The 26,215-nt window shown below is 49.7% G+C and overlaps 1 protein-coding gene across 1 annotated transcript in view; it reads right to left on the bottom strand.

The window, feature by feature from the left end:
- Positions 1–21,880, bottom strand: part of Ky (kyphoscoliosis peptidase) — a 36,653-nt gene extending 14,773 nt beyond the window's left edge. Inside the window, exons 1-8 of the mRNA XM_050139455.1 lie at positions 21,702–21,880; positions 18,764–18,826; positions 15,182–15,244; positions 7,006–7,080; positions 5,029–5,091; positions 3,830–3,912; positions 2,495–2,603; positions 1,333–1,450 (exon numbers count right to left, since the gene is read on the bottom strand). Coding sequence (XP_049995412.1) covers positions 1,333–1,450; positions 2,495–2,603; positions 3,830–3,912; positions 5,029–5,091; positions 7,006–7,080; positions 15,182–15,244; positions 18,764–18,826; positions 21,702–21,837 — 710 coding nt within the window. The 5' untranslated portion in view covers positions 21,838–21,880. The remainder of the gene's footprint in view (positions 1–1,332; positions 1,451–2,494; positions 2,604–3,829; positions 3,913–5,028; positions 5,092–7,005; positions 7,081–15,181; positions 15,245–18,763; positions 18,827–21,701) is intronic.
- Positions 21,881–26,215: the final 4,335 nt, after the last annotated feature.

The following is a 26,215-nucleotide window of genomic DNA, read 5'->3' as shown; positions in this document are numbered from 1 at the left end:
GAGAAAGGCAGAAAGGGAGGGAGGAAGACAGAGGAAGAAAGGAGGACAGAGAATAACTCTGCTGAGAACCAGGAAGGACAAGGATGTCTCTGTTGCCATTGCCATGTGGGGGATTCGGGGCCACTTAGTTTTCTTTTCCTTGTTTTGTACAGTTTTGCAGATTATGTATAGTGAGTGATTTTTCTCTACTTCAAAAAAAGTTACTAATGGGCTGACAAGATGGCTCGGTGGGTAAAAGCGCTTGCCACCAAGCCGGATGACCTGAGTTCAATACCCCATGTTACAAAGAGAACTAACTCCTGGAAGTTGACCTCTGACCTTCACATGGATGCTATGGCATGTATGTGCACTCCTACCCTGAGATAGAGATATAAACATATTAGAGTTGTTATCAGAACAGTTGCTGTATGCCTATAATCCCAGCACTTAGGTCAGCCTGGGCCACATGGCGAGCTCAAAGCCAGCCTGAGCTACATAACTAGACGCTGCCTCAAGCATCACGGGGAGGATGTAGCTTGCTGGTGGATTATTTGCTCTCCCCGGGGAAGGCTGTGGATTGGATTCTTCAGTATCGCCCAAAATAAGAAGCTCTGAGACAGGAGCCTAATAGAACACAGACGAGTTTGTAGACACAGGCACTCGCTCACTTTCTGAGGAGGGGACCTTCTGGTGACCCCCAGGACTTCCTGCTTGTTCCCGAGGAGAACCCAGGAGACTTCAGAAAGGGAGCATAGGGAGCTATAGGGATCAGTATGGCTCCTCCAGCCTTGAGGCTGTCTAGAGTTACTGGAAAGTCACGTGGCCTGTTCTCTCAGATGCTCAGCCCATAGCTCCTAGAACGGGGCCCAAAGACACCGCTGAGAACCACCACCTGGATTCCAGGCTTTCCTACCAATGGGTCTCTCCAGGTAGACTTCCGCAGACTTGTCTAGAAGTTCCCCCCCCCCCCAAAGGACAGCCTTTCATAGGCCCCTTGGCATCCGTAGCCACTGTCCTCTGGCTTCCAGGCCTGCCATTCTTTTAACCTTCAGCTGCAGAGAGACGGGAGAAGGCCGAAAAGGGGCCTTTTATAACTGAATTATCTTTGTGCATTCGTCTGCCATTATGTTAATGCATGGCGAAGCCCGGCAGATGGTCCAAAGCCAATTACGCTGGTGTTAAAAAGGGAGAAATTGACCTTTTCAGGACTCACTTGGATTCCCAAGAAGAGTTTGCAAACTCAAGCTCGGGGCCTGGCATGGGGGCAGAGGCACAGAAGGCTTTAGGAGAAAGAGAAGGACACAGTCAGCAACAGCCCCGGGACTCCAGCCTATCGCAGGCTGCCTGTCATACCTGCACATTCTTTCAAAGAGGCCAGCGTAGCCATCACAGTTGGTCTTCTGGGTCCTCAGGATGTCAGTGGGTTTGAAGGCTTGGCGGTCCTTCTCTTGGGCGGCCTCAACATCGTACTCTGGAGGACAGAGGAGGGGGATGTGAGCACGCAGGGCTCCCAGAGGACCGAGGCCGGCCCAGAGAGGAAGGGAAAGCCACAGCGTCTGCATGCAGCATGGCCTCCATCTCCAGCTGTGCTCAGGAGGAAACGGGCATGAACAGAAACAGAACTCCAACCTAGCCAGATATGGGACATGCCACCTTTTGCGTGGCAAAAGGGAGGTAGAGGCTGAAGCAGAAAGGGCCAGCTGGCCCTCGTGGTGAATACCTTTAATCCCAACACTCAGAAGGCAGAGATGGGCAGAACTCTGTGAGTTCAAGGCTAGCCTGGTCTAGAGAATTCCAGGCTAGCCAGGGATGCATGGTATAGGGGAGGAGGCAGCCTCCCTCAGGTTCAGACCTTGGGGAGGTGAGTGCATTTTCTAAGCTATACCTGGAGGACAAAAGAGCTTCAGGGAGGTAGGGTGGAATACTGCCTGTTTTTCATGTCAAGGGACTAAGGGTCCACTCCACTACTTGGTGGGTCACCATGTCCCCATTTGCAGGCGTCAGCCCGATAGTCCCCTCTGTGGCTTGTCAGGACCTGGTGAGATTCCCAAGTTTGTCCTACGGGGAGCAGTAGGCAGCTGCTCAGGCCTAGGTCCCTGAGATGGCTCTGAAAACCCGGGGAGCAGGTGGAAGCCAGCGGCCAAGGACAAGGATGGGACAGAAGGAGGCAGGAGGTGAGCACCCTCCCTTTCTGGGATTGTTTTAAGACCTTCTGGTGTTGTTACTGTGTTCAAACCACTGTGCTCTCCTCAGCCTGTGGCCACTCTTCCTGGAGATGGCCTCTCCCAGGTTCTCATCTCTGTAGAGCAGGCTCACTAGGAATCCAGGCAGCTTCAGGGTGAAGGCCCAGGTCTGGAGGATGGTTTTTTTTTTTACCTTCTTTGGTTACTTTGGGCACTAGGGAATCCTTCTACCTGACCTAACTCACTCCTCCTCACACTGAGGAGGCAACAAAAGCAGGAGTCTGAGGGAAATGGGCATCCAGGGCTCCCAGTGCTGCCCCCTGGTGGTATACCTATGTGGTGGCAGATCCAGATCCAGATGGCTCGGACCTTTTCCAGATCGCTGTGGGCTTCCTGGAGCAAGTCACTCACCAGTTCATCCAGGCCACTCTTGACTGTTACCTGTGAGCAGAAAGAGCAGCCTGCATTGGCACCTGGGGAGTATGGGAGTCTAACACTGCCTCCTATAGCCTTCCACTCTTCCTCCAGGCAGGAAGCTGGAGTGGGGCCCAGGAGGACAGAGGCTATCTGGGGGTAAGCATAGAGGTGGGGGAGTTGGACAGGGCATGTGCCCTGGCCAGATGAATCTCTGGCCCTAGAGCCTCCTCAGCTTTTCTCTTTCCATCTGGGGCAGTCATGTGGGCATCTGGGTAGCTTTAGCAGCCTGTGGTCGTGGTTAGTATTTACTAAAGCATATCTATGCTTGGCTGGTTTCATATCAACTTGACACAAGCTAGAGTCATTTGGGAAGAGGAAACCTCGCTTGAGAAAATGTCCCCACCAGAATAGCCTATGGGCAAGCTTATGGTGCATTTTGTTAATTGTGACTGACATGGGAGGACCCGACTTTCTGTGGTCAATGCCACCTCTGTGCTGGTGGTTCTGGGTGCTATAAGAAAGCAAGTTGAGTGAGCCAGGGGGAGCAAGCCAGTAAGCCCTCTGCATCAGTTCCTGCTTCTAGGCTTCCTGCTTTTAGCTCCTGCTCCAATGTTCTGGGATGATGGACTACAGGTTTTAAGATGAAACAAACCATTGTCACCTCAAGGTGTATTTGGTCATGGTGTATTATCGTAGCAGTGGAAAAGCAACTAAGACACCACCTACGTATGTAACACAATCTTTGGGCCTTCTGTTCCTCACTCATCCTGTTGTGGTTGAAATGTGAAGTGTCCTCTATAGGCTCACGTATCTAAATGCATGGTCCCCAGATGGTGGTATCATTTCAGAAGGTTATGGGACATTTAGGAGACATAGCCTTGCTGGAGGGGCCTTGAGGTTTTACAGTTAGCTCCATTTCCTGTGTGTTCTCTTCCTGCCTGGGGTTGCAATGTGTCCAGTTCCCCCCTCCCCCCATGCTCACACTGCCAATCCCCTCCCTGTCCACTTGGACTGTAGCTCCTCAAACTGTGAGCCCAAGCAAACCTTCCTCCGCTAACTTGCCTCTTGTCATTATGTGACCACAGCCATAGGAAAGCGACGAACGTGTGCCGTGAAAGGTCAGTCCTAAACCATCTATCTGGTTTATTCAAAACATGTTCAAGAGGGGCCTGGAGGTGGGTTTGTCATCCTGACTTAGGGAATTCTAAGTCACCTTTGGGGGCCCTTAATGAGGGGGCCAGTTCTCCTACCTGTGAGGCAGAGGCATCAAGCTTCTCAAAGTGCCGCAGATCCAGGGGCATAGATTTCAAGCTGGACCTGTCCCAGGGGTAGGCTGGAAACACATGGAAACCAGGTCATCAGGGGATCCGCTGAGGAAGGCTGTGAGCCCAAGCCTTACGATCACTTGGAGGGTATGTGGCTGTTTACAATATTTGATATTTTATATTCAAAATACCCACGATGATTCATGCCTCATTAAATCTGCCTCCTGAGCAGATTATGTAAGATTCAAATAGGAAAACAGGATTTTGTAGGACGACGTTTAAAACACCAGTAGCATTAATTAACTTATTCTCATTTTAAAGCAAAATAGGCAGGTGTACATGGAGCCATAGACAGTATCTGGCCTACCAAGTGGGGGGAAACTGAGGCCTAGGAAGGCAGATTAGAGGGAAAAGCAGGATTCCAATCCAGACCACATATCACCTCATACTACCCCATTCAGTATTTTTTTTCTCTGCCTTAACCTGCTGCTCATGGATATTTGACATTCCATTATATTTACTTATGTGCATTTTTTTTGTGACAGTGGGGATTGAACCCAGAACTTTGAGCATTGGAGGTAAGCTTTCTATCTCAACTATATTCCAAGTCCTCCATCTAAGGCTAATGTATTTTTTCTTCTTCTTTTTCCTTTTCCTTCCTTCCTTCCTTCCTTCCTTCCTTCCTTTCTTCCTTCCTTCCTTCCTTCTTTGTTTCTTTTCTGAGACAGGCTCTCTAGTTCAGGCTTGTTTTCTCTACCTAGCAGAGGATGACCTTGAACTTCTGGTCCTCGAGTGACGTACAGGAGTATGTCAGCATGCCCGGTTGATCTGGTTCTGACGCCTGAATTCTGAGTTTCACCCGTGCTAGGTGGGCACTCTACCATCTGAGCTGCATTTGCAGCTCCAAATTATCATCACTCTGAGTTCTGCTGTTAGTGTCTCCTGCAGAGGACTGCTGTGTCATCGGAAGGGACTGATTTTCAGCATTGGGATATCTGACATTATAGCTTTTCTTTCTACACTTGGGTCCATGGCAGACATTACTAGTCAATCATGACACTCTTTCTCCCAAATCCTTTCAGACTCTTGAAGTCTCAGTAAGCTGGTACCAATTGGCTGGAGACTGGACCATGAGGCCAACTCACGGCTTTCTCAAGAGGCCCCAGAGAAGGCCCAGGACTCACCATGGGCATCTTTCCCTCCAGGCTGCCGGGGTCTCATGTTTCCATTTTTGTCACCTTGTAAACCTGCAATATCCCAAAGGTCAGAGACACTCCAGAAGAGACAGAAAAGCAAGCACTGATGATTCGCTAGGCGGCCGTCCTGGCTGCTCAACCTCTTCACGCTTTCCCTCATACTCCCATCCCCTCACACCACTGCACCGTGGCCAGACCTTCCCTGAGGTCCATGGGGGCAAAGGAGAGATGGGACACAGGAACTGAATGGCAGGAACAGGATCTATGAGCCAGAATGTCTTGCATCTCAATGCTTTATACCCTTCATCAGGCCCACACGGTCCCATCAGGACCACTGTGGTCCAGTGGTCCCCGCCTCCTCTACGTTTGCCATCTTGGAACATAGCTGCAGACACTGAGAGTACAAACTAGCTCCTTCCAGATCACCCCAAGACAAGAGCTGACTATGGGTAAGAATGATAACAGAGGCACAGAAGGTAATGGGGCTTCAGGGCCCAGAAGGTCATGCATCCCTCAGAGGAAGTGACCTGATGCGGTGAATTCTGGGAGGTTAAGGTGGGATGGCAGCCATCAGGAGAGTCCCTGGGAAAGAAGCAAAGGAGTTTTTGCCTACTGGTTTCAAGCCAGGTCAGGAAGATGCGGTCTCTCTAATGACAGCATGTGAAGTTGGGGGTGGCCTCACTGAGGCAGGTGGCTTGTGCCCCTAGAGGCCACTTAGGGCTGTAAATACAAGAGCTGAAAGCTGAGAAGTGCTTGCCATTCCCAGAAATAGGTTCTTTTTTTTTCCTTCTTTCTTGGAAACCTCCTCCCATCTTCAGATGAAAGGACAGGGTTCAAAATAGTTAGCACTTACTAGGAACTCAGAATAATCCAGCAAGGGAGAGTTACTTATTTTTTTCCTTAAGAAGAAAAAGTAATCCCAAAGAAGGGTACATGAAGCCATACAGTGGACCCCGGAGCCATGCTAGGCTGCCTTCCTGGGATCCTGACTGTTGAGGACAGCAAGAATGGTCTCAGAGCGTTTGGGTTCATTGAGTGGGCACAGGAGGGACTTGAGCCTGGCTGCTCTTGCAGCCTTCCCTCCTCTGCTTGCTTTCCTCATGAGGCCTCCATCAGCTCAAGAGGCAGGGATGGAGTGTCACTGTGCTCCTGCTGGCCTACATAGATTGGCAACTGCCACACACGATAGGTAAAGTGAGGTTTCAGGTTTGTGCCTGGGTTTTTCTCTCTTGGCTAGGTAACTTTCTCGGATGGTCACATCTCCTGGCTGAGTCTCACTTTGCTGGCTTGAAACTCTTGTGAAGAATACTAGTTTTTGCATGAAAGTCATAGAGCTGAGGCATGGAAAGCACCGTGTAGGCAGCAGTGGCATCTTGAAACACTGATGGCAACAGCCTGGGGAAGGGAGGCACCATTGGTTGCATGCCACAGCACCTAGACCTTATTACAGAGACACAGAACAGCAGGCTCCGGGTGCTGGGCTTTGACTGTAAAATGCCCCCATAGACTTATGTGTTTGAATCCACTGGTCCCCAGATATCGGTTTTGGAAAGATGTAGATGCCTCTCTGGAGGAAGTGGGTAACTGGTGGGCAAGTCTCGGGTCTCTATAGTCTATTTCTACTTCCTGTCTGCTTTCACCATGCAAGGCAGTGAGGAGTCCAGCTGCACACCCTTGCCATCATGGAGCTTCCCGCTGCCAAAACTTCTCTATCACAATGGACCGTGTATCCTCAAATCAGGAGCCCAAACTGAGCCTTTCTCCCTCCAGTTGATTCTAGTTAAGTGGTCCCAGCAACAAGAAGACAAAGCAATGGGCCTGGATTGGACAGTTCTGCTTCCATCTTTTACCAGGCTGTAGACTCAAGCCCCTCTTTGATTTTTCTCAGAAGATGTGCAGGCTGGAGTCTGACTCACCCACTCTCCCTGATAACCCTCTATTGAGCGGCACTGTACGGATACATACGCTTTGCCAAAGAGAACTTCTTGAGTAGCTGGGGCATGGCGTCTTGGGGGTGGATTTCCACCGTCAGCTGAGTACCTGCAAAGGGGGAGGTGACATCTTCAGCAAAATGCTGCCAGGAAGGGCATACCACCCATGACAGATGTTCAAATAATTGAACACGCTTCATTTTAGATCTTTCTGTTGACTAGGTAGCTAATCTGGGTTTTACAGAATAACTCAAACAAGGAAAGCAAGCACTTTCTACCCCTTCAATGCAGCCATCACCCTAAGTAGAATCCATGGGAAGAAACACCTGCAGACCCTGGGAAGTCAGTGACATAAGAGAATGGGGGTGGGGTGGCCATGACCAGGGTGTGTGCTGTTTGGAAGAAAATGGCCTCCAAAGGGAGTGGCACTATTAGGAGGGTGGCGTTGTTGGAGTTGGTGTGGTCTTATTGGAGGAAGTATGTCACTGTGGGGGTGAGTTCTGAGGTCTCATATATGCTCAAGCCACACCCAGTGAGACAGACCACTTCCTGTTGCCTGAAAGATGTAGAACTCAGCTTCTCCGTCTTCTCCACCATGTCTGCCTGCATGTATGCCTTACTTCCCGCCATGACGATAATGGAATAAACCCCTAAACTGTAAGCCAGCCACCCCAATTAAATGTTTTCCTTTATAAGAGTTGCTGGGGCCAAGGTGTCTCTTCGCAGCAATAGAAACCCTAACTAAGCCATGGTATGAGACATCGGTATTGAGTTTAGCCTTCTCTTTCCCCCTCTGCCTATTCTTGGTCAAAGGCAGAAGTCCACAATGGAGGTAAAAGAGCACTCAAGAAAAAAAATTCAATTTCTACTCAAAGAGTGAGAATGGGGACCCCTAATTGTCACAGGGAGTTGGGACATCCTCTGCCATCTTTCCCTTTAGCCTGTATTTTCCTGATTCAGCCCATGGGCAGGTATGCGAGCAGCTGTGAGGTTAATGGCCAGGCATACATGGCATGCATAGTCTCCCCCCTCTGTCTCTCTGTCTCTCTTTCCCTCTCTCTCCCTCCCTCTCCATCTCTCCTCCTGATTGTTCCTAGACACAGTTCTTAAGAGTATATGATAGGGTGAAAAGGCCAAAGCTCCAGCTTTCTGGCTAGAGGAAATGGAAGTGGAAGTGAAGGCAGACTTCAGGGTGTAACTCCCTAAAGCTCCCGTGGTCACCTCTGAGCTGTCCTTCACTATGTACTGTCCCATAGTCTGAAAACTGAACTCTGGGGAAGACCAATGTCCTCACTCTGAACTGGCCAGAGCATGGTGCATGCATGCATGCATGCAGGCCCTGCAAAGGCCACCACTTAAAGCTGCTCTGCAGAACACCCAGGAAGATCTCAATTTGAGAAAGAAAAGACACTAACCGATGTCAGTCCCATGACAACCCACATTTAACTCAAAGACGTTAAAACGACACAACAGCCATGCTTTGGAGAGTAAGGGCAAGGCATTTTGAAATAAATGTAAAGACACAACACTCAGCAAAAAAATGGAAGATGTCAAGAACTAAGTGAAGATTTTCACACTGAAATAGAAGGCAGGTTACAACGTTCTCCAGGACAAAGGAAAGAGCCAGAGAGCAGTACACAGGGTCCAATCTGAACACTGGGAAAGCCAACAGCACTTCAGGGACCGTAGGACCATAGTTAAAAGTCCATTGTTCATGTCACTGACAGACATCTCAATCGCAGACAATAGAGTATCTGAAGAATAACAAACCATTCAAATTTGACAAAAGGCTTACACTTATGGACTCAAGTTTAATGCGTCCCAAACAGGATAAATAAAAGAAGATTCAAGTCCAGACCTGATATAATCACACCAGTAAAAGAAACCCTCCTGAAAGTGCTGAGGGTAAGTGACACATTATATCTCGGATTGCTACAGATATTTTTTTTTTTATCAGAAATAAAGTCAAAAGGATGTGAAATCTTTAATAAACTCTGAAAGGAATTAACCATCTCTGTTCAATAAAAACACCACGTCAGAATGACAAAGACATTTTCAGATACAGTGAATCCAAGACACCTTGCTCAATGACAGGCCTACTCAGAGCAAGGAGTGAATCAGAGATAGAGAAGTATTATAAAAGTGTGGGGAAGAGCCAGCTTATCAAGATGTGACAATGTCAAATATATATTCACCTGAATACAAAGCTTTAAAATACGTGGACGAACACTCACAGAATTATAAAGAAGAACGGACAAGTGCACATTCTAGTCAGAGGTTTCAGCGCTCCTCTCTCAGTGATGGAAGCGACCAATAAGATGAAAATCAGCCACTGAGGAGAAGTATTAAGCGGCACCGTCAGGTGGCGTGGCCTGTGGTGGTATGGAGAATGTCACGTGCTGGTAGTGGAATACACATCATGTCACGTGTCCATGTATTCGCTAAGATTCCCGGTGTGTGGAGGACGCCCTGCACTTCCCATGATAAACATCAGGACACTGACATCTTTTTTTTTTTTTTTTTTTTTTTTTTTTTAGGTAGAGTTTCTCTGTGTAGCTCTGACTGTCCTGGAACTCCCTCTGTAGACCAGGCTGGCCTTGAACTCATTGAGATCCGCCTGCCTCTGCCTCCTAAGTGTTGAGATTAAAGGCGTGTGCCACTGCCCAGTGTGGATACAGGCATCTTTAACACTTTTCAAATCAGTTTCTATGGGCAAGTTCTCCAGCTTATTGAAGGGAATGGGGATTTCGTAAGGCTTTTATTTGGCACTGGCCAGCTTTGCCATGAATGGTTCAACTGATCTATGATTCCATCTGTGGGGTAGGGGATGATGCCCCCCCCATTCTTGTTGTAGTTGATGGCAAAATTGCTCCCGCTTTGTCTTTTTCCCAATGAGAAGCGTTTTGTTTTACTCCTCGAACGTGGGCAGCCCTCAAGATTTAGTATGGCCAGTTAGCATGCGGTGGAAGCCGGATTACTATTCAAGGTTTGAGTTCAGCCGCGGAGAGGCTTGGCAATGCTTGCTTGCACCCTTGGCATCCCCGCCACAGTGCCGTGTGTGCACCAGACTGTGGGTGAGAGACCACAGGGAGCAGAGCAGGGCTGCTCAGGTGAGGCCATCTGAAACCAGCTGGTCTCCAGCCAGTCCACCAGCTGACAGCCAGCACATGCTCCAGCCCAGCCAAGGGCCCAGATCAGCTGGGGATGGCGTGGACAGTGATCGGCCGGCAGACCTGTAGGCTTGGAAGGTACCAGTGCCGCTAGCAGCTGAGCCCTGTGGTGGTGGATAACACAAACATGCCTGCTAAGCTCACTGGCACCCGCTTTCATAAATCCTTTAAATTTTTATTAACGAAGGGTACCTTATTGTTTTATGTATTTCTTTAATTTTTTAGTGTAGTGGGTTTTTAAAAGATTTTATTTGCTATTTAAATTTGTGTTTTGTGCACTGACTATAAATACACACACACACACACACACACACACACACATATATATATATATATATATATATATATATAAAGTTTCCCTCAATGATTTTGTAAGGAAGAGTTCCCTTTATTAATCCTTTGCTAAATATATTGCAATTATTTTCTTTTGTGGAGAAACAATATTGATTTTCTTATGTACTCTTAAAGCCTGCTTTGCATGCCAAAGAGACCAAAAATAGGATGTGTTTTCCCAAGACCAAAAGGCTTAACATTCATTTAAAATATTGAATTATTCATTAACTAATCAGTTAGTTAATGTGTGTATCTGTGTGTTCATGTGCCTCTATGTTTGTGTGTGTAAAGGCTGAGAGAGGACACCAGGTATCCTCTTTCTCTCTCTACCTATTTCTTTGAGGCAGGGTCTCTCCCTAAACCTGGGGCTTGTGTTTTGTCTAGGTTGGAAGACAGCAAGACTCAGAGAGCCTCTGGCCTCTGCCAGTCTCAGAGCTGGGTTCCAGGCCTTTGAGAGGGTTTCTGGCTTGCCACGTGGGTGCTGTGGTCTGAACTCTAGTCCTCGTGGTTGTGGAGCAAGTGCTCTTAACCTCTCAGCCATCTCTCTAGCCCCACACACAGCTTCAAAGTATAGCACCTAGTGCATTCAGTGCCAGTGAACACTGGCCTTGTGATCGTGTGTGGTGAAGATGCCGGGTATTTCAGGGTTTGGGGCACGAGTCCATTCTGGCCAGAGGATCAGAGCCACCATCACTCACAGCGTATTCCCTTGTGGGCCAGGTCAATGTGGCCTCGTCACTTTCTCATGCAATTCTTTCTGAAGTGTTTTCCAAGGTCATGTGTGGCCACAGATGTCTTAGGGAAGATGAAGTGTGAAATGCTCCCCCTTGCGCTCTCTCTTTTGTGGGCAGTCACCCAAAGTGCTTTCAGCCCCACAGTAAATGGGCCTGTCAGATCCAGGGTTGTTTGGAGATCGCTGGGCAGAAATGGCCTCCATACCCTTGAAGGGACTGTGAAGGGGAGCAGCTCGTTGGCCTGGGGTGCAACAATGAGGTTGACATTTCTCCTAACTTAGGTACGCCCAGCCACTCCCCATCCAGCCATGTTTCTTTGTTAAGAAACAAATCACTGCTGAAGTGGCCTGGGGCCCATGGGGAGGGGGCCTCATGTTTATGGGGTGGGGCTGTGGTCCAGCAGCTCTGTCACCATCTGGGCCCCCTCTCTTCACTCTGTATCCTGCCCAGAACCTGGTGCCCCTAGGCTGTGCTATTGTGTTATTCTGAATGCAGTCTGGAGTCATGTGCTCCCCTTGCTCCCCCTGCTCCCCCAGAGATTGAGGAGAGCATCTGAGAGACATCCCTTGATACCCCAGAAATGGCCTGGGGTTCTCACTCTGTGTCAAGATGGACAGCATTCACTAGAGAGGGAGACAGTGCACCAACCTCACTTTTAGATCAAATGAAACTCAGGTCTTAATAATAAAAAAATAAAAATCCTTCCCCAGCTCTCATTAGAGAGAGGCATGGTCTAGGGCCAAACTCACGTCAGCTAGATCACAAGCAGATGCCAATCACACTGACCTTCACCACCAAGCAACTGACAAGGAGGCCTAACTGGCCACCCTCAAGGCACTCTTCCCCAGCAATTCATTTGCCATCCAAATAACCTTCTGAAACTGCAGCCTTGGCATTTAGTAAAAGCATTTTAGGGATTATATTCTTGCTAGTCCTATGAAGTGGCTTCCAGGCCACCCCCTTTCTTAACAGTGCTGGCTCTCCTTTTCTCTTTTAAAAACAGGGATGCACACAGGGTACCAAGTCTATGTGGGCACTGTCCTAGGCCTGCCATTCAGGTGGTATCTCCTACACGACACCTCTCCTAATGGCTCTAGGTTTTAATCGGTATTTGTCTAAAAGCTTAATTTACTCAGAATATCTAATGTGGGCCTGGTAAGTGGGTTTTGTGTTGTTCATTAACTCTGACTGATTGGAAGTGGTTGCCTGGAGCATCAATCAATTAGCAAATACTGCCATGCAAGCACATGTGCATGAGTGTGTGCATGCATGCACGTGGGGGTAGACAGGTGCGCGGAGGAGTCCCAGGACTTACGTTAGACGCTCGGCACCATTGAATCTTTTTACACGTGCTGATACACTCACAGCCTGGACATAACTTTTATGTCACACTGACAGTCAGAAAAATCTTAGTTAAAGCATCTGTCATCTTAAGGGCACTCTCAAACGAACCATGCACAGCCACATCTTCCAAGACGCATGCTCTCTGCATCCGGGCTGTAGTAGTTGGCAATCAGTCAGCTGTGCAAGCTGGGAACAAGCGTGATGAGTGTGATTTCAAAACCGACTCCTCAGCCACAACCCCGAGGGACTGATGTCACAGTGTCTCCAAGCACTCGTTCCTGTCATCCAACTCACATGCCCACTGTGGAGCCATCTTCCAGAGCCCGTTTGTACTAAGATCCATGTTTTCAAGGTGCTTTTCATCACCCGCTGTATAAAATCTACCACTGAACAAGCTGCGGAGCAGAGGCAAAGCTGAATCTTTCTGAACCAGGGCCTTGCATTTCTCGCTGGGGTGGGGCAGGGATGTTGTATTCAGCCTACTTGAGAGGTCCCTGTCTTGCAGGGGTAGGACAGCGTGGTACCAAAGTTGTGCCTACTTGGCTTTGAGAGGTACACAGACATGCTCAACTCCTGGGTCTGACTCATTCTATGGAGTTGCAGAACTTCAGGCAAGATGTTTGGATGTCTCTGTGCCTGAGTTTCTCCATTTTCCCATCCATAAAGTGGATCTCAGTTTTGAGAGGCGGTAACTTCCCATAGATTGTGGCTGAGGGGAAGGAACGAGGAACCATGAAAGGCGCCTAGCTTCATATCCGGCACACCCTGGTGTCCTACCTCTGGTCTATGCTGTGATTGTACTTGCCAAGAAAGCTGTTGTGGGACTGACAGGGTCTTTCCCTTCACGGGGTTTTTCCTCTTTCCCTTGGCCACAGCCACCCACTCTCCACACCAACCAGACACATGCCTGCCTATGGTGTCTTCATGCCAAAGCTTCTAGCTAAAAGGCTCTCCCCATATGCCCTTGTGTGTTCCCCGCCACCTCTTTTTTCATTCAGATGATATGTCTCAGTTATTGCTCACCTGTTCTTTTTTCTCGGGGGTGAGGATTCTGGAGATCAGACCCAAAATCCTCATGCATGCTAGTCGAACGCTAAGCCACACCCCAGACCCATCTATTCAGTTGACAATTGTTTCCTTATAGAGAATTTTTAGGTTATCCACGCAGGTTCTCTGACTGCAAGGGAGATTTTGCAGATGCACCGTAACTATAGATCTCAGAGTGATTATTCTGGGCTATTTGGTTGGGCCTTAAATGTGACCACATAAAACTTTATAAGAGGAAGAACTGCCTGCTTATAAGGAGAGGAGGCGATGTGATAATGGAAGCCGAGACCGGAATGACAGTCATAAAGCCAAGGAATGCTGGCAGCCTGTGGGAGCAGGAGGCAAGGAGTGGACTCCCTTCCAGAGCTTCAAAGGCCCCAGCCTGCCGACACCTGCCTTTTACCCAGAGGAGCTGACTTCGGACTTCAGACTCCCAGAAGCTTAAGACAAAACTCTCCTTGCCATTCTTAGCCAATGAGCTACAGGAGACTGCCCCCACCATCCCTCCTGCTTTAATTTCTCTGTCAAGCTTTGGTTTTGTTCCCCCACACGAGATAATGGCCACCCCATTCATGAGCTTTCTAGCAAGGTTTCTCTTTCATGAGCGTTGGGCAGCCAAGTCAGTATCAGAGATGTATTATGGCCTGCGTTGGTACTTGGGCTTCAGGTACTTGGGCACGCCTGTGTCCCTTGGGTGGTATGGCATAGTTTCCTTTTATATTATGGCATCAGCAATGGCAGCGAGCCTGAGACCCCCCCCCCCGGAGTCTTCTAATCAGGTTCTCTTCCAGCAGTAGTTTTGGAAGCCTCACTTCCATCTCATGTTCTTAACTGCAGACTCAGCCTGGCCAGCAGTGCCCCCCCCCCCCCCCCCCCCCCCCCCCCCCCCCCCCCCCCCCCCCCCCCCCTACCATTTCCAAGCACCCAGAGCAGTACTGGGAAAGCGAGGACACTCAAGGAAGGAGCAGGTGGCTTCACCTTGCTGCCGCAGACTCAGCACTAAGTGGCATGCTTCAGCAGGCTCAGCTTCAGCAGAGGTCAAGGAACCTTTGTGACTCAGGATAAAGGAGGACTTGGATGCTGTGAGCCAGCAGGAGATCGGTTTCCAGGGACCTGCTCAGCTGGGTGAAGGTTAACAGCGGAGACCTTGCGGGGGTTGGAGGGGAGGGTACCAGTGAGCTGGCCTTAACTCTCGCTGGATAACCATCCTAAGCCTTGGTCTCCTCATCTGTAAAGCAGCGAGACTGTCACCCAGTTGGGACTGCTTTGATCATTCACTGTATATACCGACTGGGTCCCAGACACATGTCTTACACTCAGTGAGTGTTAGCTGTAGCTATAACAATGGCAGTGATGAGGATGGGGTTTCATGACCCAGGGGCTTCATTTCTTGACTGAGGGGGAGGGAAGAAGGTAAGACTTGGACCACGCAGCTTCTCAGTTCTTCCTCTGTGATTCTGGGAGATGAAAGGATGCTCTAACCTCCGTGGATCAGAGAGGAGTTACTCCCTATAGTCTGATCTCCATATCCTGTGTTCTCACAGCCACAGGAGATAAGACAGCTAGCCATGAGTCTCCTTACCTTGGTTGTCATAAGAAGTGATGACCTGAGGCTGCTGAAGGCATTGCTTCTCTGACAAGTTTCCTATTTAAGAAAGACAAAGAAGGTGCCAGTGACCACTGTGACCATGGTATAATGTTTCCTGGTTGGGGGACAGAGGGACCTGGGTGCACCCGATACAATTGTATGCTGGTGGGGGCCAAGCATATCTGCAGGCCTGGTCCAATGGTGTACAATGCCACGGTGTGAACATTTCTGGGCTAGCACAGCCATACTCCTGGGAGTCCACAAGTGCACACCCCTGCAGCAGAAGCCTGCCCAAGCTGGGGTTCACTCCAGTGGTCTGTAAAACCACCACTTCAGACTTTTGACCACAATTTCCAAAGCATTTTCTCACACACAGATGCCTGACTGATCGCCACACCTTTCTGTGAAGTGGGCTGGGAGGTTCCAACACAGTACTGAAACTGTTAAGTTTCCCAGCTCCTAGTTCATCTTCCTTCTGAGGAGCAAAGGCAGCGACTTGTCTCTAGCCTTGAAGATGGGAGGATACTCAGTTTGGTTTTGTTTCACCAATATTCCAGGACGTCCAACGTGTTTGAGTTCTCTGTACCCACTGGGGACATTTTCAAGTCATTATAGCTCATAGGGTCAGTAGAGATGTCCACTTCTTACTACAGGTCATCATGGGGACCCATGGTCTTTTCTATCTCTCCTAGACATGAATTCATTTCTGCTTCGTGGCTGCTCTGTGGCTGTTGACTGTCCCTGCAGAGGCAGCCCCTGAACTCTTCTTCATGGACATAAGAAGAGTCTAGGGAAGGGCCAGGATTAGGGCAGAAGGGAGTTCCCGCACCACTGTTCCCATTACCCTTCACTATCTCGGTCTTGCTCACTGTTCAGCCTGGGAACTAGCATATCTCTAGGGTTGCTGTCCTCAACAGTTCAGCCAATCATCTAGGCCACTCAGGGCTTCTCATGCCTACTCGTAGCAGAAGTTGGTCAATGTAGGTAGGTGAGGCACTGAGCTGGAGTAGACTTGGGATCCACACAGTAGGGGCTTGCCCTGGAGAACCTGCATGCTCCAGCCTTCTCCCACCAACAGGTTGACGCCAGGTTCCCAATGCTTCCAGAACACGGTTGACTAACTGAGGCCAGATCCACTGTCATTGTGTGCCAACGTGGGGGTAACGTGGCATTGCTGGGCTGGAGCTCTAGGCCACTTAGGCGAGGACAGGGAGGCTGCCTTTCTGCGGGCATGGCTGGCTGTACCTCCATGAGGAAACAGGAGCTGGGAAGGGAATCCTCAAGGAGGGTGATTGGCTGGCACAGCTCGGGTGGGGTATTTATAGTCAGAGCCGCACAAGTGGTTTCTCTCTAGCTGTAGGGCTGTAGGGCACTGGACACTGCTGCTAGGCAGACTTCAGCCAGGACCAAGGAGAGCAGCCAATCACAGCAGGGGAAGCCCGTTGCTGGGCAAGCTATGGAGAGGGGTGGCTCAGCCCAAACACCTGCTGCTCCCAAAAGTTTGGAGTGTTCCAGGCTCCTCACCCTTCCTCTCACCAACACCCAAGCCCAAGGAATATACAGGGTGGCAACAAGAGGATAGATGTGCCCCATTTGGGTCAACACCATGCGCAGTCACATTTGTGCATACTCTGTCAGCACACGCCACGGGGCAACTTCCTTCCGTGATGAAACTCCTCCAACTGCCAGGGCTGGGCAGCCTGTTGGTTATTGGGACTGGGTGACTGGGGTACCGACAAGGCACCTATGAGACAAGGTCAATTTCAATGCTAGTGTCCTGAATCCCAGCATCAAAACACATGGAAAGAAGCAACTCTCTTTCCCCTATGCATGCACACCATTTAAAATGTATATGAAGTCGTCCATCAAAACTACACATATTGGTAGGATAGCCAAACCATCGTGTTTCCTGGACTTAGGGCTTCCAGAGACACCCTCAGGAGCCTTGTATTTATACCACCTTTTCAATCCTGAGTTTTTTTTTTTTTGCAAGGACTATTTAAATCACCCTCTGTGGACTGATACCGAGAACCCCAGAGTCTTTTAGAACTGTTTTGAGAGTTGCTCACTATTTCGTTACGACTTTTCCCCAACCTCCCAGCCAACTGTGAAGATGCTCAAAGCTGAAGACATCAGTATTTCCCGAAAGGCCCTAAAACGGTTGCCAGGAGACTCTTCCAAGGCAAGAGAGCGCTGCACCGACAGGATTTTCTCTTTGCATCCACCAGTGGCCATGTTGCTCACTCACATACTCACACATGGACCTAGCAAGCACGCGCACATGCTCTGGGCGGTCATTCCAAAGGCTTCTCGCTGGCCCACAGCACGATTTTACTGGCTATGATGTCTACCGTCAGCGCTCCAAGTGCAGTCTTTCCCTACAGCTCAGCTCCAGTAAAGGAAGCCTTTGGGTGGATCTGTTAGCCAGGCCACGGAAGCATGAGTTCCCTAGCGGGTGTGTATGCGTCTCGAAGATGACTCCTCCCTTTGAACAAGGGAAGGGATACGGGGAAAGTGCAATCATTTGAACACACCCCACAAGGACAGGGTTCTGGACCCTCTTGTCATCTAGTTAATCTCCAACACTTACACACTTGTGCCTGGCACAAAGTAAATGCTAAAGACAGAGGTTGAAGGAATAAACATGGATGAGTTTAGGTTTGTATTTTGCTTTTCCTTTTTGCCATCGCCTGAAGGCTGATGAAGCAGAGTCATTCTCTCAGTTGTACTCTTGTCTCCCCCTTTGTGGAGGGTCAGCTGTTTGATCCACGGCCCACGTGGCTGGGGTCTGATGGAGCTCCCGAACCACGTTCTGGGAGGAGAGGTCTGATTCCTAGCAGAATTCTGCGTTCGCATCATGCATATTATCATCGATGGGTTTTCCCCCCAAAGCCAGGGTAATCAGCCTCCGAGGGACACAAGGTCCACTATATTTGGCTCAGCCTTCATGTTTCAGAGAGTTTCGGGCCATCACGAATGAGCACTGCCTGGACCCAGACAGAAGAGGCTTTGGAAACGAACTTCTTATTGTATCTGGAGCCCAGGGAAGTAGGTCAGTAAGGATCTATAGCACCCTTGACTGGCTCTTTCTAGGCCTCAAGTAATACTCTTTTAAGGCAGGCCACTATCCTATTCTGTTCAGAAACAAACAAAAGCCATTTTAAACCTGTGTGGTTTTTGCGGCATGAGCAGCCATGCCTCTAGTGGAAACACGCAGACACAGCCCTGCCTCTGGTGGGAACACGTAGACACAGCCCTGCCTCTGGTGGGAACACACTCACTACTCCAAGCAAAGCCAAATCCTCTCCGATAGCCCGGCCAGCAAATAAATGGGTGCTTGTTCACCACATTTTTTTTTCCAGCTGCAACCTCCAGAAAAGCAGGACCCCTGATGTCAAGAGAACTTTCCAGACTCACAGTGGGCCAAAAGGCCTGGCTGAGCCACAAGCAGCCGTCTTTGCTCATTGATTAATGTTAGAGCCAGTTTCCCAATGAACACAATCAAACCTTCCAGTTATTTTTCAGGGTATTGAATTATAGAAACTGAATAGAAAATAGAAAGAAAGAGAGATTTACCTTGAAAGCCGTTTCTTTCCAATTCTTGCCATTTCCGGATTCCATTTCTGACTCCTTGGAATCCTGTGAGACAAGGACTGGCATGAGGCTCTTTGTGGAGGGGGCCCTCGGGCGAGTGCCATGCGCCGCTGTACCACCTACAGACCCATCTGTCTTAAACAAGGCTGCTGGGGACCGATTCTCTCAGGATCCGAGATAGGCTGCCCTTGAATGTGACACATTTGAGGAAATGAATGCGACCCCTAAATTAAAAACATCTCAGACACGTTAGAATGGTAGTTTTTAGTGATGGTGGGATTGGCTATCAGGATTTTCAGAAGGAATTTTTGCTATACAAATGCCCAATACTCATTCCCACGCCTCCAGCACATAAATACGAAAGCATTGCTTTCTCTCTGCTTTGCCTGCCAATTTCTGGTGGGGGGGGGTCGTCTTGAAGTGGGGCGAGAGAGCATGGGACAGAGACTGCCTGTCCCCGTGGGAGTGGAAAGTGACAATTGCCTACTTTCCCAGCCTCCCTTGCAGCTAGAGTATGGGCTTGTGTGGCCGAGGCATGGTCCATCCGATGCACCAGTGTTCAGTTCTGGTCATGACGCAACGCAAAAGGGAAGGGAGGCTCTCTCCCTGGCCGCGGCTGGAAGTGGGAACTGAGAGGTCAAGTTCCTGGCACAGAACCGACGCATGTCCAGGCAGTGGGAGCCACTGCAACAGAAGCAAATTGCTGGTGCAGGAAGAGTGTCTGATGGACCTTGGTGGCCGCAGAGGGGCCATCACAAGATCAGCTCCGTGGCACGCTTGGTGGCAGTGTTCCCGGGAGCTCTGTCTCCAGGCTGGATCTTTAACCTTTCACCCACTCAGAAGCCCCCAAGTCTTCCTCAGCCTCCCCACACTCTCCTGATATTTTCTGCAAAAGTCTCCCCACAGACTGCTTTGTGGGAAGTGTTATTTTAAGGAAATACCCGGGAGAATGCTGGACTCCCAGAGAAAAGAAGAGACACCCTGCCAGTCTTGCAGCCTAAACCCCTGGCGCCTCTCCTTGTCTTTGTGTCCCTCTGACTCCTCTCTGCTGCAAGGCCACTGTGGCTGCCTTGTGATAACAATGGAGCTTTATTCTCCTCTGACACAGGATTCAGACCTTCCTCTAGTTGTGCCTCAGAGGGCAACTAGCTTGCAGGGGACAGGAAGAGACACCCGAAAGTCGGCAGGGCTCTTTTGGGTTCTTGCACATTTGTGCAAGGCCTCCGGACAAGGAGTGTGACTCAGTGCTTTTCTCTCTCAGGCTGTGTCCCAAAGTATGGGTACACACTGGTGAGTACAGCCTAGGGCTTCCGGGGTCAGCAGACCTTGGGGACTATACTTTGGTGTGGAATGGCGGACCTGGTTCTCTCCATTGTGTGGCATCTTTAAGAAACCTTCATTGGGAAAAAAATCTTTGTTGAAAAATACCAGCGCCTTTCAAGTAGGGGTGCTTTACCCTTGACTTAGGGCCAAAATATATATATATATAATGATCTGGGGTCATGGGCATTTTTGGTAGAATTCGGGTACCTGGAGGGCAGTTTTGATATCCAACACTTCAGGGCTTCTCTCTTTACCCTCTCTGATGACTTTAGGACAGATATGATGCAAAGGGACTCTACTGGGCAGTGAGGACTACCCTGACTTGGAACTGGGCCTCACTTGCTATACACGGGGAGCACGGTCTTTCGTATTGTGTTACACGCGACAACAGCCATCTCATTTCCATCAAGAAGCGGAGGACATTTTCTTTCTCCTCCAAAGACCCTAAGCGGGTCTACCCCTTTCTCCCAGAAGCAGAACAAAGAACTAGAGACTTGATTAAGCTAAGCAGCTCCTGTGCCCACAGTCCCTACTTGGCTCTAACTGCTGTGAACACTCTCAGCCTGGGGCCTTTCTTTCCCTAACTGCCGGAGCTACACCACTACTACAGCCCGGGGCCGCTGGTGGGTCAAGGCCGTCTATAGAACCACTGTCCTAGCAGGGCGACCGGATGGACAGTGGGTGTCCCATGTACACCGAGGCTTTGGAGCCAGAAAAGCCAAGCCAAGGCGTCCCGAGGAACTTAGAGCTGAAGGGAGAGGGGAGTCAGCAGCCATCTTTCTCTGTGTAGTTGCCGTACATCTCTCCTAAAGAAGCGGCGCAGGGTTCGCCTCGGAGACCCTAAAGTTAGCCGCAGAAATTTCCTTTAAGACCAGCGCCATGAGGCCCGCCACGCTTCTCAGGGATTTGACACCATTTATACTCTATTCAAGTTGTGTATACGGAGAATAGAGGGGGGAATCCCGCCTTCTGCAATCACCCCATAAGCTTTCCCTTGTCAGTTTTCATTTTCCCATCAAGTCTGCAGAACAGTAAAATTGAAGCTAAATTCAAAGTGCGATCAGGAGATGTCAAACTCACTGCACTGCACTCCAGCCCATATTCTCTTTACCCATTCATGCCTTAAATTTGTTGGAGGTTGGAAGGGTTGGAAGGGGAAACTGAGGCTCTGAGTTATCTCAAACTCTGACTCAATACCAAGATCCTTTTGGGGGCCCCTGGTGCTCTATGGAGTTCGGAATTCTACGTGGGGACTAGGCCTCTGCAACATGTGATCAGTCTAAGGCCCTGGCTTTTTCCTGCAGAGCGTTTTCCAACGTGGTTTGCATACTTCAGGGAATAACGGGAGGAAACGGGCTTCCGATACGACAGAGCGCCTATAGGCCTGCATGGGGAGTCAAGCTGGGACAACCACCGCGCGGCTGCCGCTGCTGAGCGTTGCCAAGGGACACCGGTGCTGTGGCGTCCGGGCACAAGCAGCCTTGGGGGAGAGGCTTGGGCTGGCCTCGTTCGGGGCGCCCCCCGGCGGGCAGACCCCGGGGCCTTGTGGTTGAGGTGCCCCGGGATCTCAAGAGGACCTGGGCCAGGCGCGCGTTACCTCCTCGGTTTTGCAGCAGCGCGCTCGGGTCCTCTTGGGAGTCCAATTGCGTGGTTTGGGCCGCGCGCCGCTTCTCAGAGTGCACGATGAGCAGCAAGTCGATGGCCACGGCGTTGCTGTCCTTCTTCAGCTCCATGGTGCCGCCTCCCTCCGGGCTCGGCGCCGTGGCTGCTCGCGAGGCTGCCTGCGCTGCAAATGGCCCCGTGCTCGCCGCTGCCTGGCGCGGGAGAGGGCGAGGGCGCGGGAGAGGGCGCTGCCCGGCCGCCAGGTCCGCCCGGCGCCGTGTTTCGCTGACTCTGCCAAATTTACCATTAGGACCCGCCCGGGAGGGCGCTATCCTCCTGAAGTGCTTCTAAGTCACCTTTGAAAGAAAATCCCCAGGCCGGGCCCTGAATTGCACCCAGTCCACATTTTGCAGGCTTTCTGACCCTTCCTCCCGTGCAAAGGAAGTTCAGGTCCTGGGCTCCAGCAAAGTGCTCCCTTCAGCCGACTTCATCTCCACCATCAAAGAGAAGTCACTGGCCAACCCCGAAACTTCAGATCAGAGCTGGATTAGTTTTGGAAAAGAAAGACAAGCAGCCGAAGGTTGAATTGCAGGGTGTGCAAATGTTGGCTACGCTTTTAGCCTTGATCCCTTTGTTCCCTTGGGTGGGTTAAGGACATTGATAGCTCTTTTCGTAGGTTGAGGTGTTATGGTGAGGCCCCCATCTCCCATTGACGGCTGGTTCATGGGTCGTGTCCACTGGGCATCAAACTAACAATCATATTTTGCCTGAGATGGAGGTCTTAAAAAAAAATCTCCATTCCTTTGGGAAGACTAGCTCTTGCCTGAGGGGAAGAGAGGAGGGGGGAGAGAGAGAAGAGGCCAGGGAACTGGGAGCTGCCTGCGGCTGTTAGGGAACTGGACCTGAGAACCCCTTCTATTTTTAGCCAGGCCTGCCCTGCCCAGCCAACAGCGACAGGGCATTTGGCTGGAGGTCTAAGGAGTGTTTACATGGGTTTCTGCCTGGGAGCCTTTGGCACCATACTTCCACCAGGTGGGCGACAATTCCCCAATTTGTGTTTACACAGGCGATAGAAGCCACCTCTGCACGGAGGACTTGCCCTGTACCCCTGTGGTGGTATACAACTCCTGAGAGCTCTGGACCTTGTCCTTGCAACAGCCACTATCATATAAGCCGTGTTCCAGCTCCAGTGCCACCACTTGCTGGCCCTGTGACCTTGGGCCAGCCATTTCCCTTCATTTCTCACCATCAGGGCATCGTTGGGGTGATAAAAATCCTCCCTGGGCTCCCGTGAGAACGGCACACAAGTGGTCTGCAAATAGGAGCCGTCATTCTTCTCTCATTTTAAAGGGAGGAAGCATACAGGTAGAGAATCATGTCAGTGGTGGAGCCGTGGAGAGCACACCCTTAGATCCTGAAGGTCCTTCTCCAATGTCCATGGCTCACACTTTGGTGTGTGTGTGATGGCTGATGCCCCGCTGGGTCACCACGGCCCCCTCTCCAACTGGGTGTCTGTCATTGGCTTCCAGCAATGTTGAACTGGTGTTGCTAGACAGCTGAGTCTCTTGATGGACAGGGGAGACAGATGACACTCGAGGCAGGTTTCATTCTACTAAAGTGAGTCCTGTTCCCTGGTTGTATGTGTGTCAACACACACACATACACACACACACACACACACACACACACACACACACACACACACACACACACACACCTGGCTGGGGAAGAAAGGACTGGATTATGCAAACCCTCTGGGTCCTGGAAGTTGTTCAGGCAGACATGGGAACCTGATGATCTGCACGCATCCCCGTCTCCTGGTATGGCCTAAGTCCTTCGAGAGCCAGTGTTGTGGTTTGGATGGGAAATGTTCCCCACCTGTTCACTGTTGAGAGACTTGGCCCTCAGGTGATGTGGGAGGAGCTTACGGAACCTTCAGGAGGCAGGGCCTCATTGGAGGAAGTAGGTCACTGTTTGGAACCAGCTCTGCTTTCGGTCTGAGTTCTTTGAATCCTGGTTGGCCACTGAGCTGGGAGCAAGCAGCCACATTCTCAACAGCAGGTGCAGAAGCCTCTCCTACTGCTGGGAACTCTACTGTGGTTTCCCCACCAGAAACTGAGCGAAAACGAATCCTTCCTCCTCTAGACTGCCTCTCTCAGCGATTTCGTTCAGAGATGAGAAGTAACTAATGCGGGCCTGCTATCTGAGAGCAGCTAGAAGGGGGTCAGTGTAGCGTGATTTCTAACTGGTCTTAATAAGAAAAACCCAGAGTCGGATAATAGGGGGTGAAAGCTGAAAGATCAGAGAAGCAAAGCATCCAGCCACTAATTCTGACCTCTACAAAATCCTCAGACCAAATGGGGTATCCTGTCTCTACAGGTCCTCAGACTGAATGCCTTGAGAGCCTGTCTCCTCCTGCCTGATATTCCTCTCTCCGCCAACCATATCCCTACCTGTCTTCACCTCCCTAGAGTTGGGATTAAAAGCATGTGACTCCCAAGTAGTAGAATTAAAGGTGTGAGCCACTACCACCTGACTCTATTTCTCTTTGAATCTGGTTCAATCTGGTGTAGTATCCCAGGGTGACCTTGAACTCAGATATTCCTGTTGCCTCTGCCTCCTGAATTCTGGGATTAAAGGTGTGTGCCACCATTGCCTGGCCTCTATGGCTAACTCGCTCCACACTCTTATCTTCAGGCAAGCTTTCTTTGTTACAGCACAAACGAAATATCATCACAGGTCAATGGTATGACGTACAGAGATGCTGCAGCCCCGTTTGCCTAGGGTCACATTCTCACTCCGCACCCTTGCTGTCACGATGCCAAATGATGCTCTTAAGGACACAGCTTAATGCCCCTTCCAGAGCCATTTCTGGGGAGAGTGGTTAGCTGAAGTATACCAGCCAGAGGTCCAGGCAAATTGTGTGTGTGTGTGTGTGTGTGTGTGTGTGTGTGTGTGGTGTGTGTGTAAACTAGTCTTTGGAGCAGGGCTTGCTTTTTATTCTCAGGACTAGAGATTTGGGCCAGAATCTTCCTTTTTGTAGGAAGCCATCCTGTGGGTTGTAGGCTGCTTTGCAGCATCCTATTAGATGCCAGTAGCACCTCCTTCCCAATCTTAATGGCCTAGAATGTATCCAGATGTTTCCAGAACTGCCGTGAGAGCGAACTCCTGAAATAGCATCAACTTGACGGTGCTGTCAGACACTTGGACCTATCCTCATGGTTCTTAGTGACAAGACCCAACTTCAGTGGCCTGCAAAGCTGCCCTCAGCCTGGAGCTTGGAGGAAGGACTGAGTGTGCTTTTCTCTCTCCCCGCTCGAATCCCAACCCTTGGCCTGGGTTGACTCAGTTGTGAGCCCTTTTCTGATGACCTGTTCTTGGAAAGAGAGGGGGGATTATAGAGAAGCTGAGGTGGCTAAGACATTAGAATGGATCAGTCAGGAAGGGGTGGGATGAGGAGAGCAGCAGAGAAAGACCGAAGCGACGGACACAGCATTTAGGCAGGGGTTCCATTCCATCTGCCCAAATCCCTACTCCAGTTGAATCTTCAAGACGAAAGGAGCTAGCCTGCAACTCACACCCTGCATCAGCTCATGGCGTACACACCTATGCTGCAGCCCAGTTCCAAACACCCCTACCCTTTCAATTTTTAGGTTTTCCTCCATAGGGTACCCCTTCATCCTGACACCAGGTTGAATAATGGGCTCCAAAGATTTTCATTCCAACCTAACTAATGAATCTCTCCTCCTGGTTTAGGTCTGATAAGATAGAGGCTACTTCCATTTTTGGGTAAATCTTTAATTATTTAAATCGCAGTGAAGTGGAAATTTCAGAATCCAAATGACACAGAGCAGTCAGAATTCAGTCTGCACCGAATAAGCAATGCTTCGGTAGAATGATGGACCACATGTACGAGGGAGGGTTCACAAGATTATGATGGCGCTGAAAAACTCCTACTGCCTTAGGGACATGATCACTATTATAACAACTGTGGCACAACACAGCACACACGTGTTTCTATTGATGCTGCTGTAGGCAAACCTATTATCTGCCAGTAACCATAGCAATATATTTATGCAAAGTACATACTTGATGATAGTAAGAGATTATTTTACTCACGCTTGTATTTACACTATACTTACCCTCTCTCCTCCCTACACTATACTTTTCTTGTTACGGTGTGCTCTTACTTATAAAAAAGCTTGCTCTAAAAGAAACCTGACTTTGTTTGAAGATGCCATAATGCTATCTTACATATGCTAATGTAAATACTCTTTTTAAAACAAAATTTCTTGCTCCATTACTGTGCTTTTTTTCTTGTGTTTCTTTCAGTCTTGTGTTTATTTATTCATCTTAACCCTAGAGACAACGGGCTACTCTATATATGCACCTGTATATCTATCTCTCAATATCTATCATGCATTTACATATCTAGTTATTGATATCGTCTAACTGAAATAGGTAGTAGGCTACACCAAAGCCTCTTTCAGGTTCAGTGAGACCAAAAGG

Source organism: Alexandromys fortis, unplaced genomic scaffold (assembly GCF_014885135.2).
Source record: "Alexandromys fortis isolate MF-2015 unplaced genomic scaffold, M_Fortis_MF-2015_v1.1 scaffold_36, whole genome shotgun sequence".
In the NCBI taxonomy this organism is placed as follows: Eukaryota; Metazoa; Chordata; class Mammalia; order Rodentia; family Cricetidae; genus Alexandromys; species Alexandromys fortis.
This window is presented reverse-complemented; position numbering and strand designations above follow the sequence as displayed.